The 13,807-nt window shown below is 39.1% G+C and overlaps 2 protein-coding genes across 2 annotated transcripts in view; one reads left to right on the top strand and one right to left on the bottom strand.

Moving 5' to 3' along the window:
• The window catches only part of APPL1 (adaptor protein, phosphotyrosine interacting with PH domain and leucine zipper 1), a 46,703-nt gene extending 45,591 nt beyond the window's left edge, over window positions 1-1,112 (top strand). The window contains exon 23 of the transcript XR_002122901.1: window positions 1,046-1,112. The gene's annotated coding sequence lies outside the window, so the exon portion shown is untranslated. The remainder of the gene's footprint in view (window positions 1-1,045) is intronic.
• LOC109377589 (dynein heavy chain 7, axonemal-like) overlaps window positions 1-13,807 on the bottom strand; it is a gene marked incomplete at its 5' end in the record, with an annotated part of 115,723 nt that overhangs the window by 5,397 nt on the left and 96,519 nt on the right. Inside the window, 8 exons of the mRNA XM_019633989.1 lie at window positions 89-283; window positions 1,018-1,171; window positions 2,740-3,338; window positions 5,061-5,180; window positions 7,886-8,131; window positions 10,768-10,926; window positions 11,019-11,150; window positions 11,612-11,667. Of these exons, the coding sequence (XP_019489534.1) occupies window positions 105-283; window positions 1,018-1,171; window positions 2,740-3,338; window positions 5,061-5,180; window positions 7,886-8,131; window positions 10,768-10,926; window positions 11,019-11,150; window positions 11,612-11,667 (1,645 nt within the window). The remainder of the gene's footprint in view (window positions 1-88; window positions 284-1,017; window positions 1,172-2,739; window positions 3,339-5,060; window positions 5,181-7,885; window positions 8,132-10,767; window positions 10,927-11,018; window positions 11,151-11,611; window positions 11,668-13,807) is intronic.

Genomic DNA, 13,807 nt, shown 5'->3' with positions numbered 1-13,807 from the left:
TTTTTTTTTTTTAGTTGCTAAGTTAAATGAGAAAACTGTATCACATATAACAAGTCAAATTTTAAGAAATACAGCTACAGAACTATACCATTTCATCTGTTTGATTACCAGGTTCCTGTAAAAGCTCCTTGTTCATAGAGGTCATATTCTTTGTAAAGGACATAGGCTTTTAGACGATTGGGTAATGGAAGAAATGACATGAACACAGGGCAGCGCAAATGCAGACGTCCCATACACTTCCGGATCTTTAGACGGCACAAATGTTTTAGGGAGCGAGGGTTTGCTAAAATGAAAGAAACAGGCACATTATCCAAAAGGAAAAAGTTGATTTTTTTTTTCAGTGATTTTAGGGTTTAGTTAGCAAGTATATTTTATACGGAAGCCACCAAGATTTTCATTTGCTGTTACTAAATGGAAAAAGTTAATAGGGTAACAGCTTTTTACTTCACATTGCAACTCTTCTTGTAGATATGGTTTCAGAGGCATGTCAAGTTAGAGTACAAAGACTGGCATTTGTGGGGCTAGCCTGTGAGACTTGAAGTTCTTAAATCTGCATAGATTCACTCCCTACCCCCCACCGCCCACCCCAGCCTGTCCTGCTCCTCAGGGTCAGGCTGAAAACTACCTAGGAGGAAATTAAATAAAAGAAATTCTTTTAAATTTGACTTACATGCTACTACTGTGAAAGAATTGTTTGAAGGGTTATTTGTTTACATCTACAGGCTCAGATCTTAGCTTTTTCTTGTCTCTGTTTTTATTGCTATTTTATAGCTTTTGATTCCTGTGTCTACAGTGTTCCATAGGATTAGGAGAAAAGTATCACCTACCTATATAAGAAGTGGTTAACTAGCAGCTTTTATTTACTGGAAAATGGTAATAAGTAAAAATTAAGTGTAGTTACAATCACATTTTTTAGATAGTAGTATTTTTCTTGGTTTCTTTAAGTCAGAGAGGAGTGTTCTACAAATAATACAATTAGTATTTTTGGTAAGAATCTTCTACAAGAAAGATACTCACTTAAGATGTTATGGATTTCTGACCACAGCCCCTGTTTTTGGAGCACAGCTTTCAACTTTGAACAGATTTGAACTTGATCAACATAATCAAGCATTACTCGAACAACCTTTCCAGAGAGATGTTGTAGCCACGACAAAGTTATTACTTCGCAGAACTGAGGAAGAAAATCAGAACTATGAAAGCAAATGAAAAACTGTTTTAGCATAGTAATCAAAAGAGCACTAAACTTCATAGTCAGAATCCAAGTTCTCAAGTTTCTCATTTATAAACTAAGGTGTTGAGCAAGAAAATCTTTTTAGCTCTAACATTTGGAAAAATATTTACTACTGTGTCTTCAGAACTATGTAAGATGTAATGAAGGTATAAAAAAAGTGTAACACAATATCTATTATCCCTTTTGTTTTGCCACATGGCTGTCTGGAATAAAGATTACCTCTCTTGCACCGAGATGTGGCCACCTGAGTTCTAGCCAATGAGATGGAAATGTGAGCAACTTCTAGAAGGACCTTTGAAAAGATCAAGATGTGTGCTGCTTGCTCCTGCCTGCCTGTCTGCTGGCTGGAATGGGGGTGCAATCATGGGGCTGTCTAGTTAGGAGGAGGCGAGGGTCTGCTAATTTACTTCAGGCCTTTATAAGACATGGGAATGAGCCAGCTTATTAAAGCCACTATCATTCATAACCTATTCACACCCTGATACTTGACGGATATGATAGTTTCTGTCTTTTAAATAATTTACTTGCTCTTAGACAAGATGTCCACTATAAGAAGTCAACTAATACTAGATGAAATAATACAAGATATATGCCTAAATACCATATTCTACATCAATCATAACCTACAAATAATAAATCATACAATATCAAAATACTTTGCCTTTCACTTTTCAGAAGCGATTCAAAGTACTTTCTCCATTTCTATTTCCAGATGTTAACACTAATTCTGCAGTGCATCTGCTGTGCTAAGCACAGATCTGTAAGTTGAGGAAAGTGATAAACAAGAGCTTACATTCATGTATTTGTATGTGTGTGTGGGGGTGGAGGGTACATAATCAGTGACATTTTAAAAAGATAATTTCAGAGAGTCTTAAGTTCTATAAAAGAAATGAACAATATAAGGGAAGGGAACTACCTTACATAAGGACCTCTGAAGAATTAACACTTGAAATGAAACCTGAAGGGTGGCAATTATGTGAAAAGGGGTGGGGGGTGGGGCGGGGTAGAGCTCAAGTTGGGGAAAGTGGAAGGGGGAATTAGGTAAGGGTAACAGTAGACTGGTGTGGTGAAAGCCAAGAGAAAAATATCTCAAGGAGGGAGTGGTCAACTATTGTTTTTTTCATCAAAAAGGTGACTAAAGAAAATATTTAGTTAAATGTTAGGGCTAAAAACCTAGGGGTACAGGTATCAGAAACCTAGAAACATTTTACCAGAAGCTAGATAACATTTACTCAAAAAGCATAAATGGTTTACAAGACGGCATTCATTCTTCAACACATTGCTCTGATGTTGCTTCATTTGTTTAATTCCCTAGGTTGAGTTAAATTACTGTTTTTCTCTGAACTGTTTCCATACCTTTTTCATCTTTCTCCTATTGTGTTTATTTTACCATATTTTAAAAGCCGACAACGAGCTTCTAGAGAGAATGGATGGAGTCATCTATTGCTGTAGTTCAGGGCCACCAAGAATGACTGTATAAGGTGATACAGCCAATACTGAGGACTTACCATAGTATCTTTGATAACTGTCGGTGTCCAGCCTTCAAAGGTGTAGAAAAGATGAACTTTGTCTCCATGAGGACAATCAAAGCATCGCTCTGTGTCATATCCATAATTCAGTAGCATCCTGAGCATGACTTCATCTTTCAGTGTGTATTGCAGTGCTGATGGGAAATGTAAAGGGTTGACTCTGCAGAAGTAATTTACGTTGGCCCCATGCCGCAGCAGCAGACTGATCAGCTCATAATTGCCCATCCTCAGGGCTATCTGGAGGCAGTTAACTGGGTCTTGGTTAGGCAGAGCTCCAGCACTCAGAAGCAGCTTAACTGAAGGGAGATCACCATTTGATACAGCAAAATACAAAGCTGACTTCCTGTGGTCATCATAGTGTTTGCGAATTCTCTGATCTAGCATGAAATTTACGTCAAATCCAGCCTGGATGAGCAGTTCCAGGCATTTAGGGTGTGCTCCTGCCGCTGCACAGTGAACCGGACTAATGCCACTCCGCTTAATGGCTGCAAAATCCGTAACTGGAACCAAAATCTGTAGAGCTCTGAGAAAGAATTTCAAAGTGCTTTTACAAGTAGTTTTTGTGAAGATGAAGCATTAACATCTTTATGACTATCTTATACTAGCACTGGATGGTATTACTATTAGGTAGTATGTAGAACCCGCAACCAAAGAAAGTCTAATTCCTGAATCCAAAAGCTCAGATACCAAATAAAATTAAATGAAACTACTGTCTAGATTATAAACTCATTTAGGCCAGTAAGTGAGACTTGAGGCTCCTCATATTGCCTGAGGACCTGATAATAAAATAGTTTTATGTCTCTTCAGTGGCTAAAGAATATGCCTGGAGCCGGCCAAGTGGCGTGTTGGTTAAGAGTTGGCTTGGGAAGCCAGCTCTGAGCAGCAGGGCCCCAATTCGGATCCCACATATGAGGGCCAGTGACACTGCCCTCCACAGCTAAGATGGTGAACAACAGCTCAACCTGGAGCTGGGCTGTCGTGAGTCCCCGGCTGCGGCATAGGCTGCAGCCCCTGCTACAGTGGGTTGCCATAAGCTACCCTGTGTGGCTGGCAGCCGGCATAAGCGGCCAGTAGCCGGTGTGAGCTGCCAAGAGCCGCCGTGAGCGGCCGTCCAGAGGCCGGCGACTGATCTGCCTCATCAGGGAAGAGCGCAATGATCACAATACCAACATGGGCCAGTGAAGTGACGTCCTCCACAACTAGACTGAAGAACAAAAGGACAGCAACTTGTCTGTTNTAAAAATTTTTTCCATAAACTTAAAAATCATTTTCTGAACTGCCAGATTCAAAATTAGAAGTTTCCATGAGTAGCCATTTACTTAAAACTTATTTAGAAAAAATGACCTTTCATATAAAACTTAGATCAGTGCCATTATAAATATGAAAATGCTCATATTGATCTATTTTAGACTTGGCTTATGAGTTTTCCTCATTGATTGTAGCACTCACCCAAAAGAACATCTTTCCTACATACAGAGAGTGTTATGCTGAAAAAAACATATTTTGTTTAGTTAGTAAATAAAAATAAACATGTTATAGGAATAAATGTACTTTTATAATACAATATGTAATAGGAATAGTGGTAGTAAAAACCAATGTATTTTCTTAGGCAATATCTCAATGGTTTTAAAGAACATTTCAATTTTTACATAGAATAGGTTTGATCACATACCAAAGACTTCTTACCTTTTGTTATTGCCTTTAGGACAGCACTGAAGTTTTCACTGTTAAACATTAGCACATCAGAATTTTCATTTATATTTAGGATCTCCACTCCCCTGTAAAGTCCATTCCATTAATAGCTTTACTATAAATACTTGATCATAAGACAGTCTGGCATGTTGTCCTTGTTTTTTACACGTGGCTTAGCTCTGTTTGGAAATATGATCTCTTTTCTTCACTGCTATATTCATCAAATTGAAAGGATTCAATATTTTATTCCTAGAATAAAATGCTTTGGCAGGGGGTTATCCATGTGAAGTGAATCCATTCTCTTAAGACTCACGCACAAAGCCAGTGCAAACAGAATCAAGTTTCAACTTAACAAACTGATGGAGTTATCAAAAGTGACTATTCCAATGGTCCTGATTCACTGGGTAGCTGCGCGTACATTCTCCTTGGGTCACAGAGCTGCAGCCTAAAGTGTCCTGGGAATTCTAAGGAAGGAATTAACTCCATACAAGATGATAAAATTTTGACTATAATTTTCTTTTGTTGAAATGTTTAAAAATTATTAATGTACATTAATATTATGAATGCATACTATATAAGAAGAATGTTCTCTTTAAAAATAATGAGACCNGGGATGTTGGCATCAGCTCCATACTCTAGCAAGAGAGCAATGGAGTCTGGATTTCCTCCACTTGCAGCTTCAAGTAAGATGGAAGAAGAGTCAGAGGCCTGACCAAGAGCATTAGCTCCTAAGAAGGGAAAGAGCCATGTTATGCTGTCTTTTCCACTGTATTGCTTAAGCATTCTTAAAAATATATCACTGCCACCACACAAAAGCAATTATTCAGCAGCATTTTAGCAAAGCACTACAGATCAAAGAATGAAATAAAATATGTACCTCCTGCTCAAGCAGTTCATAATCTAGTTGGGGAGGGAAAAAACAGTGCAATCTCTAAGTTATAAGGAGGATGGCTTTCAGAGTAATTTTAGAAGTTATGTGTTTGGAACTTGAAAATTTCAGCAGAAATAATTTTATAAAAGGTGGTTTTATTTTCAGACCAGCTTACAAAAGCTCACTTAACTCGTAACACATTTGTCTATAGAATGGCACTGACAATCCTGCTGAAGTGTATCACTCTTCGAGCCATCTATGGAAAAGGAAGTTTTTTTCTGTTTTAACTTGTTCTTAGAGGGCTGTTTATAGCAAGAGACAATGTAATTGTTTTTTAGCTGAAGTTGGGGACTGCTAATAGTTAAAAGGATAAATTGTAGCACCCCATATGCGAAGTGGCATGTTAGTGGTGTGGGTAATAAGAGTGCAGGCATATCTCAGATATTGCGGGTTTGGTTCCAGACTACCACAATAAAGCGAGTATTGAAATAAAGCGAGTGGTAACCTTTTTGCTGGTGGAGGTCTTGCCTTCAATTTGTAAAAAATACATATGTGAAACACAATAAAGCAAAGCAGAACAAAAACAAGGTATTCCTGTATAGGTATAGGCAAAATGTCCTCTAAAAGATCTTAAGGCTGGCGTTGGTGAGGGGAACTGGGGGGTGAAAAAAGGAGAAAGGAGTTTGGGTCAGTTGTGAAATGGGCTTTGAAAAAAGAGTAGCATTTGAATAGGGCAAAAGGAAAGTCGAGCATTCTGGGTACATTCACAGCTCATATAAACAAGATATAATGAGTTTCATTTAGCACAAACTCCATTGTCATCAGAATACAGTGGCTGCCCAAGGACCCCATTCCTAGACTGCATTAAGAGATGTCTAATAAGCCTCCATGTAATGAGTGCTCACTATGTACTGCGCTTCCTTTATGTGCATAATAATTTCTAAACTTCACAACACCCTAAGAAGTAGATGCTAATATCTTAATTTTAAAGATAGATAAATTGAGGATCATTGAGGTTAAGTTACTTCCTCAGAGATACACAGCTAGTAAGCAAGACAGGACTCATGTAGGTGGGCCAGACCCAGGCCGACTGCTCCGATGCTGTGTTGTCACTCGAGCAGTGTGGGGTGGTAAAGTCACATGATTTGGAATGAGACAGATGTGGGTTCACATCTTGGTTCTGCCATTTATTAGCTATGTCACTTTATGCAAATTACTTTGTAAGGGGGTCACTTAAGGGAAATGTTCACTCACTGACCTGACTTAGGTCCACGAGTGCGGGTGTCTTTGAAGAGCTAACAATTTAAAATCTTTTGGCTCTCCTCTTCATATTTTAATCAAAGGGTACTCTTTTTGTGTAGATGAAGGGTCCAATATTTACTTTTGTTATTCCAGCTAATGACTTTAGACATCTCTGATATTTACTGCTCATTTAAAATGTCTTAAAGTGTCATGGCCACTGATTGGAAACTAGCCTTCCCTATATAACAGATAAGTCTAAAAAGCAGAAGGTTGTCCTGTAGTCTAGAATATTGGAGACCAGGACCATCTATTGATAAAGGAAGAAATAAGGCTTTTGGATACAAACAGGGAGGAGAATAAAGGTGATAATTCTAATACTGGGACTTTATTAAGCCTTAGTAGAAATTTACTTTAAAAAAAAAAACAAAAACCTTTAGATACTACATTGCTTCATCTAACAGTGTCATCAATGGGGTCTCCTCAAAGACGATAAATGCTAAAGTTCTCTGAGCGAAGGTGTCTGCCAGTTAAGCCAGGATCTAAAATGGCCACAGCTGTAGCATTGGTGGCAGGGGAGGACGTGTTTGAAGGGAAGTGGCACAACTGGTTCCATCCCTGACTCTCACTTCCCTCAAGTTTGAAATGAGGATAATGCTTATCTCAGAGGGCTTTTAGAAGATTACATGTGGCGACATAGGTAGCTTGATGCTTGGTGCTTAGAAAGTGCTGAATGAATACACGTTGCCTTCCCCTTTTCTCAGAGTTTTGGTTGTTACTAGAGGGGAGAACTGGGACTTAAAAAAAGAAATCAGTAAGAATTTCCTAACAATGAAAGTCATCTGATAATAGATTGGACTGCCTCGTGACTTAGCTTAAGCAGAGACAACAAGTAGAGGATGTTGTGGGGTCTTTCATTCTATGAATCTAGAAAAGGAGAACAACCTGAAAAAGTTAAACATAAGACAACCATCCTCTCAGCATTGTCAGGGACATTAAGTAAGTGTAACCTGCATGCATCCTAGTCATTTTAGGGATATTACTGCACACCAAATAAATATTCAACCTCTGACTATTTTGGGCTTTTCAGTAGCCAATATTAACATATATATCTTTCAAGTATTTATACTAGGCATAATTACTGGGCTGTCGGAAAAGTCATGACATGTTTTTTCTATGGTTTTCATTGCAAAAATGCATCATGACTTTTCTGACAACCCAATAAAATGTTTAGTTCTATTATTTTGAAGCTCTCCATGAAGAAGAGAACGTTTGGGTCACAATACCCCCTTGGTAGTGTGCTAACTGTACAGAAAATCTTGCCTTTCTGCAGTAATATTTTCATGATTTCAGTGTGCCCACTTTGGGCAGCGAGAGCAAGAGGAGTGAATCCATAGGAGCTCTGCAGATCCGGATAAGCCCCGGAAACCAGCATTAGCTTCACCATGTCCTGTCTGCCCAGTTTGGCTGCTTCGTGGAGAGCGGTCCTCTCGTTGGCACACCGCAGGTTGACATCTGCCCCATGGCTGATCAGCAAGGCGGCCGTATCGTAGGAGTCCTGTAGAACAGCTGGGAAATTAAAAGTGAAGTAGGCATTATGTTCAACAGGAAGTTCAGGCCAAAGTATCCCTCAGGCTTCTTGAACTCTCCCTACCTACTCCATATGCCAGCATTTCGTGTTTGGAAATAGATTATAAAGTGAGGCATAGATCAAATAATATTAATAGTGTTTTATGTCAATAGGGTATTCGTTTTTCTGTAAGCCATAACCAATCATTCATTTGTATTCACAGCGTATGTGGCTGAAAACGGAAACATATACAATTTTTATTTATCATCTTTATGTTCTCAAGAGAATTGGAACTTAAGAAATGCTTATAGCTGCTTTAAAAGAAGAAAAACAAAAACGGCAAACATTAGGAAATTTATTTTAATCTCATATTTTGTTAACCAAAATTCTCTAACTGGCTTTTTTTGTACTTATGCTGTTATTTCACATTTGGATGATAATCTTTAACCCTTCAAGATTCTAAAACGCCTTAATTTATTCATCTCCCTATCCAGTCACTAATTATTGGCATCGACAGCAACTGACTCCATGTGAGGACTCTTGCTAGGTGCCAGATGCTGAATCAGTATGATTCCACTCATAATTATTTATAAAGTGCCATAGAAAGTGCTCTAATTGCTCGAAGACTGGAAATACAGAGTGCCAAGGGTGTTGGGTCTTTATTAATTCATTTAGCTGGAAACTAGTGTGTCCTTTCATTCTGGAAACACATGTCCTTTGTTTTAGGAAATCATTTTCCTAACTTATTTCAATGATGATGTACTGCCTCTATCTTGTGTGTTCTCTTTCTAGCATTCCTATTATTTACATGCTGTTCCTCTTCGATTGTCCCTCTAGTTTAATTTCTTTTTCTTTCTTATTTTCCATTTCTTATCTTCTGGAAGCTTTCCTAAAGTCTATCTCCCAGCATTTGATTTGAGTTTATTTCTGCTGTCATATTTTTAATTTTTTTTTTATTGGGGAATTGGGGGGATGGGAACAGTGCTGGGGAATTGGGGGAAGGGGAACAGACAAGTTGCTGTTGTTTTTTTGTTCTTCAGTCTAGTTGTGGAGGACGTTGCTTCACTGGCCCAAGTTGGCACCATCATTGCGCTCTTCCTGGGTGAGGCAGATCAGTCGCCGGCTTCTGGACGGCCGCTCACTGCGGCTGCTGGCCGCTCACGCCGGCTGCTGGCTACAGACGGTAGCCCATGGCAACCCACTGCCACAGGGGCTGCAGCCCACGCCGTCGCCGGCGACCCACGGCAGCCCAGCTCCAGGTTGAGCTGTTGTTCAGCATCTTAGCTGTAGAGGGCAGTGTCACTGGCCCTCATATGTGGGATCCGAACCGGGGCCCTCTGGCATCCCAAGCGAGTTCTTAACCATCGCGCCACTCGGCCGGCCCGTCATATTTTTAATTTTTAAGAGCATTTTTTGTTTTGTTCTTTGATTTTTTTTGGTAGTCTGTTATTTCATTAATTTTCATTAATTTCTCTGAGGAAATTAGTTTTAATTTTCCCTTATGTTTTATTTTCCCTAAGTAATCTGTTTCCTCCATGTTGCTTGTTATCTGTTGAAGACTTTCCTCAGATAGTCCTTGGCTATCTGCTTGTGATTAGGAGTTGGGGACTAAAAAGTTGATTGGAAATTCTAAACATTGGGTGGGGCTTGTGGACTGTGGTCTTAATTGTAGGTTGGTGTACCTGGGCCATTTGTTGGGGAACCCCCAATTTCACTATCGTTAGTCCTTTCTTTTGGGGCTGATCAGATTCTCCACAGAAGTCTCCTCTTGAAGGGCTAAGTTCTGGCTGTCAGCTTTTAGAATCCTGGTGGAGGAGAAGGGCTGGGAGGTCACAGCCTATGTTTGCCTAATTCCTCCAGTGTTTTCAATCCAGTACTCCCACCCTCCCCTAATGGGAAAGCCTCTGTTTAAACTATCCAGAGAATAAACCTACAGAATTTTGCTGTGCTGCAGGATGAGCCTATCCCAGCAGGGTGGACTCAGAGAAGTGATCTAGAGATCAGAGTACTTGTATCTTAATAGTTTTCAGCCAATCCTCCTATTTTAGTGGCCTGTCCCTTCTCCTATGCAACATGAGGTAACCATTGCCAATAATTTTCAGGCCTTTTGATATCACTGTGCTGGCTTTCCCCTCTACAAATTTAAGATTTGGCTTTTTTGTCGCTACTCATCCATCTGCTCTCCAGGTTTTAAAAAAATCATATCGTTGTTGTCTCCTCTCCTGTTCTTCCCATTCTTTTGTATCTTACCTCCTTAAAATAATCACTTAACTATAATTTTAGTGAAGACTCAGGAGGGAGCAAAATCAGTCATCTGTATTCAGTTTGCCTTCTTTACCCTACCACTGGCTGCTTTTCCCTACTTGGCTCCCCTCTTATAGTTCATACACCAGAATTAACTGGATCAATTAAGGCCCCAGAAAAAGGATCAGTTCCTAGGTGGGCAGAGATTTTGCGTCAGACCACCTCACAGTCCAGCCTACAGAAAGCTTCTTGAAGGCTAGGTTCCTATGTTTGGTCAGTTGGGATAAAGTGACAGTGCTGCAACTAGACACAAAAAGCTGCCTCTGAAACCTGCGGCGTGAAGGAGACTCAGAGCCACAGACTGTTCTCCAGAGACAAGGTGTCAATTTACCTGTAAGAAGAGGAGAATTGCCTTCGACATTCTTGGCATTCGGATTGCAGCCACTGAGAAGAAGAAAACTGGCGTTTTCTAAGAGGCAATTGCTGACAGCCAAAAAAAGTGGCGTTTCACCATTGTGGGTGGTTTGCTCCCACACACTGGGTTTTGAAGCTGAAATAAATCCATTAGACCACACAAGTTAAGATATAGAAATAATTTTAAATTTCTCAGAAGCGTCAAGAAGAGTCATAAAGGGAGTTTACCTTTCAGGGTTATTTCCAAAATGTTCTTATTTAATTGCACTGCAGCTTTATGCAGAGGAAGCCAGCCTATCTCATCTGCTTCATCAAAAGCAGAATGGCACTCGGTCAAGTGTGACAATGCATCTTCCTTACCTATTAGCAAGTCAAATGAGAACAGATTCACATTTGGCACACATTCAAGGTGGCCTGTGCTGCTTCTGAATTCTACCATCAAGGTCAGTGCATGAGACAGCAGAATTCTAGCACCACCTTTATAACAGACAAATTTAAATGGCATAGGACAAACAAGTAGTAAGGCCTTTCATCTAGCATTCCATACCACCAAGGCCTGTGAATATCCGTCATCTTGTCACATACAGAAAAACAGCTCTGTCCACCAAGAAGCCCAGAGCTCTTTGCCAAGTTGTGCTGAAGTATTTTCTCCCAGGAAAAGCCACATCAGACCCTTGACAATCAGCTGTGGTCCCCATAGTGTTCAGCATTTAGGAAAACCTGCTTGTAGGCTTCCTGAACTTAGAGGGAAATGCTGCCAGTTGTCATCATTACATCTTACCACAAGTTGAAGAGGATAGAATAGGAGGAGTAGTACTTAACTGTCTCTATTGTTTCAACTATCTTCTTACAGTCAGTGCTCAAAAAGGAATGGAAGCTGGATGGGGGAAAAAAATTATATATATATATATATATATAATTACAAAACTTAGGAAAAGACTAAGATATTTTACATAAAACAAAAGAAAAGGGTAAAGGCAATAGTAGTTAAGCAGGAATGAACTCTTCTTGTATGAGGCAAAGACTGAGGCTTAATAGAAATACAGTAAAACCTTGGATTGCGAGTAACGTGTTTTGCGAGTGTTCCGCAAGATGAGCAAACAGTTCTAATACATTTTAACGTGGTAAACGAGCCATGTCTTGCAATATGAGTGATTTGTTTCTGGAACGAATTATGCTCGCAAACCAAGATATTACTATACTTCCAAAATGTAGTGTGACCCTTAACACTTTCTGGGGAAACTCCTCTCCCATGTCTGTCTTCCCTTGTTAGGGCAAGGACTGAGGCAGAGCCTGGATCACAGCAAGCTCTCAATCAATGTTTGCTGAACTGAATTAAACCTGCCTAAGGACTTAAATGTCACAGCACATGGTAAGATTTAATGACTACTCTATAATGTCAATGATTGTAGCCAAATTATTTAAAAACATAGTAAATAATCATGGTGTGAATTTTAAAAAATATTCGTGGTCAGAATTTGTGCTCAGAAAACACTATTAGCAGTTTTTTTAAGGAATATTATTATGAAAATATCTTAAAATAAAGTTTTAAAGCTCACTTAAGAATATTATATTATTTTAAAATCTAGAATATAAGGATTGCCATATTCCCATTTTCTATGATTATTCAATGAACCCAGCTTGAAGGGAATAAATTCCCTTAGATAATCTGTCCTACTTACAATTTGCTTAGAGATTTTAGTATTGTATTCATTTTTTATGGATGCTGTAAGAAATGACCACACACTTAGTAACTTATAATCACACAAATTTGTATAGTTCTGCAGTTCAGAAGTATGAAATTGGCCTCACTGGGCTAAAATCAAAGTATCAGTAGGGTTACACTCCTCTGGAGGCTCTAGGGGAGACTGCTTCTTTGCCTTTTCCATCTTCTAGAAGCTTCCCACATTTCTTGGCTCATGGACATCTTCCTCCATCTTCAAAGCCAGCATTGCTGGGCCACATCCTTCTTCTCTGCCATCTCTTAGATTCTCTCCTGCCTTTCTCTCCCACTTTTAAGGACCCTGTGATTACATTGATCCCACCTAAATAATCCAGGATAATTGCCCTGTTTTAAAGTCAATTGATTAGCAACTTTAACTCCATTTGCAACCTTAATTCTCTATTGCCAAAGAGAATTACATATCCACAGGCTCTGGGGATTAGGACAGGGACATTTTTATAACTATAGCTAATTTTAATTTCTCTCAAACATTTTATTACTCTTAATCAAAATCTCTATACCTTTCAACCTAAAATCATGAAATCAAGTCAATTACTCAATGAACTTTAAAATGTTTAATCACAATGTTAATACAACAGATAATCTAATGAACCCAGTGTTTTTATACAACTTTAACTATTTAAAGGTTCTTTTACAGATTATTCCTAAATTTAATGCAAAAGTGTGGAATAGTGTGGTAAAGAACACAGACTCTGAGGCCAGAATGCCTGGCTCTTTATTTACTAGCTCTGTGACCTTGGGTAAGTCACTTCTCTGTGCCTCAGTCTCATCTCTAAATAGGGATAATAGTACCTACTACCACATAGAGATGTAATGAGAATTAGGATTTAAATGAGTTAGTATTTATGAAATGCTTAATAAAGTACAGCACATAGTGATTACTCTATAGTTCGTTACTTAAAAAAATGTTGTAGGTGTAATGTACTCCAACCATTCTATATTTAATTATAAAATCTCTTGGGATTAAAACACATTTATCCAGTTTTACTTCCAGCAGGCAAGTATAAGTCACTGTTGCAAGCAAATAGGGTTTATCACCCCTGAGAAACACCAGTAACTACTCAGGGGGCTGAGGTTGCTCATCAGCCAAAGCCCATTTGACTAGGTGGGCTTACCTGTGGACAGCCCATTTCCAAGGCAATTTTCTTACACCACTGAGGGGTCCATGGGGTCCTTTTCTAGTGTTGTCATAACAGAACTCTGAATACGTTTCAGAAGGACCTAGTCTCTTGCGGGTTTAAGTTTATGTAATTCTTCCTTTTGATTTGAGTAG

The sequence above is a fragment of the Hipposideros armiger genome, unplaced genomic scaffold, assembly GCF_001890085.2.
Source record: "Hipposideros armiger isolate ML-2016 unplaced genomic scaffold, ASM189008v1 scaffold_1465, whole genome shotgun sequence".
NCBI lineage: Eukaryota > Metazoa > Chordata > Mammalia > Chiroptera > Hipposideridae > Hipposideros > Hipposideros armiger.
This window is presented reverse-complemented; position numbering and strand designations above follow the sequence as displayed.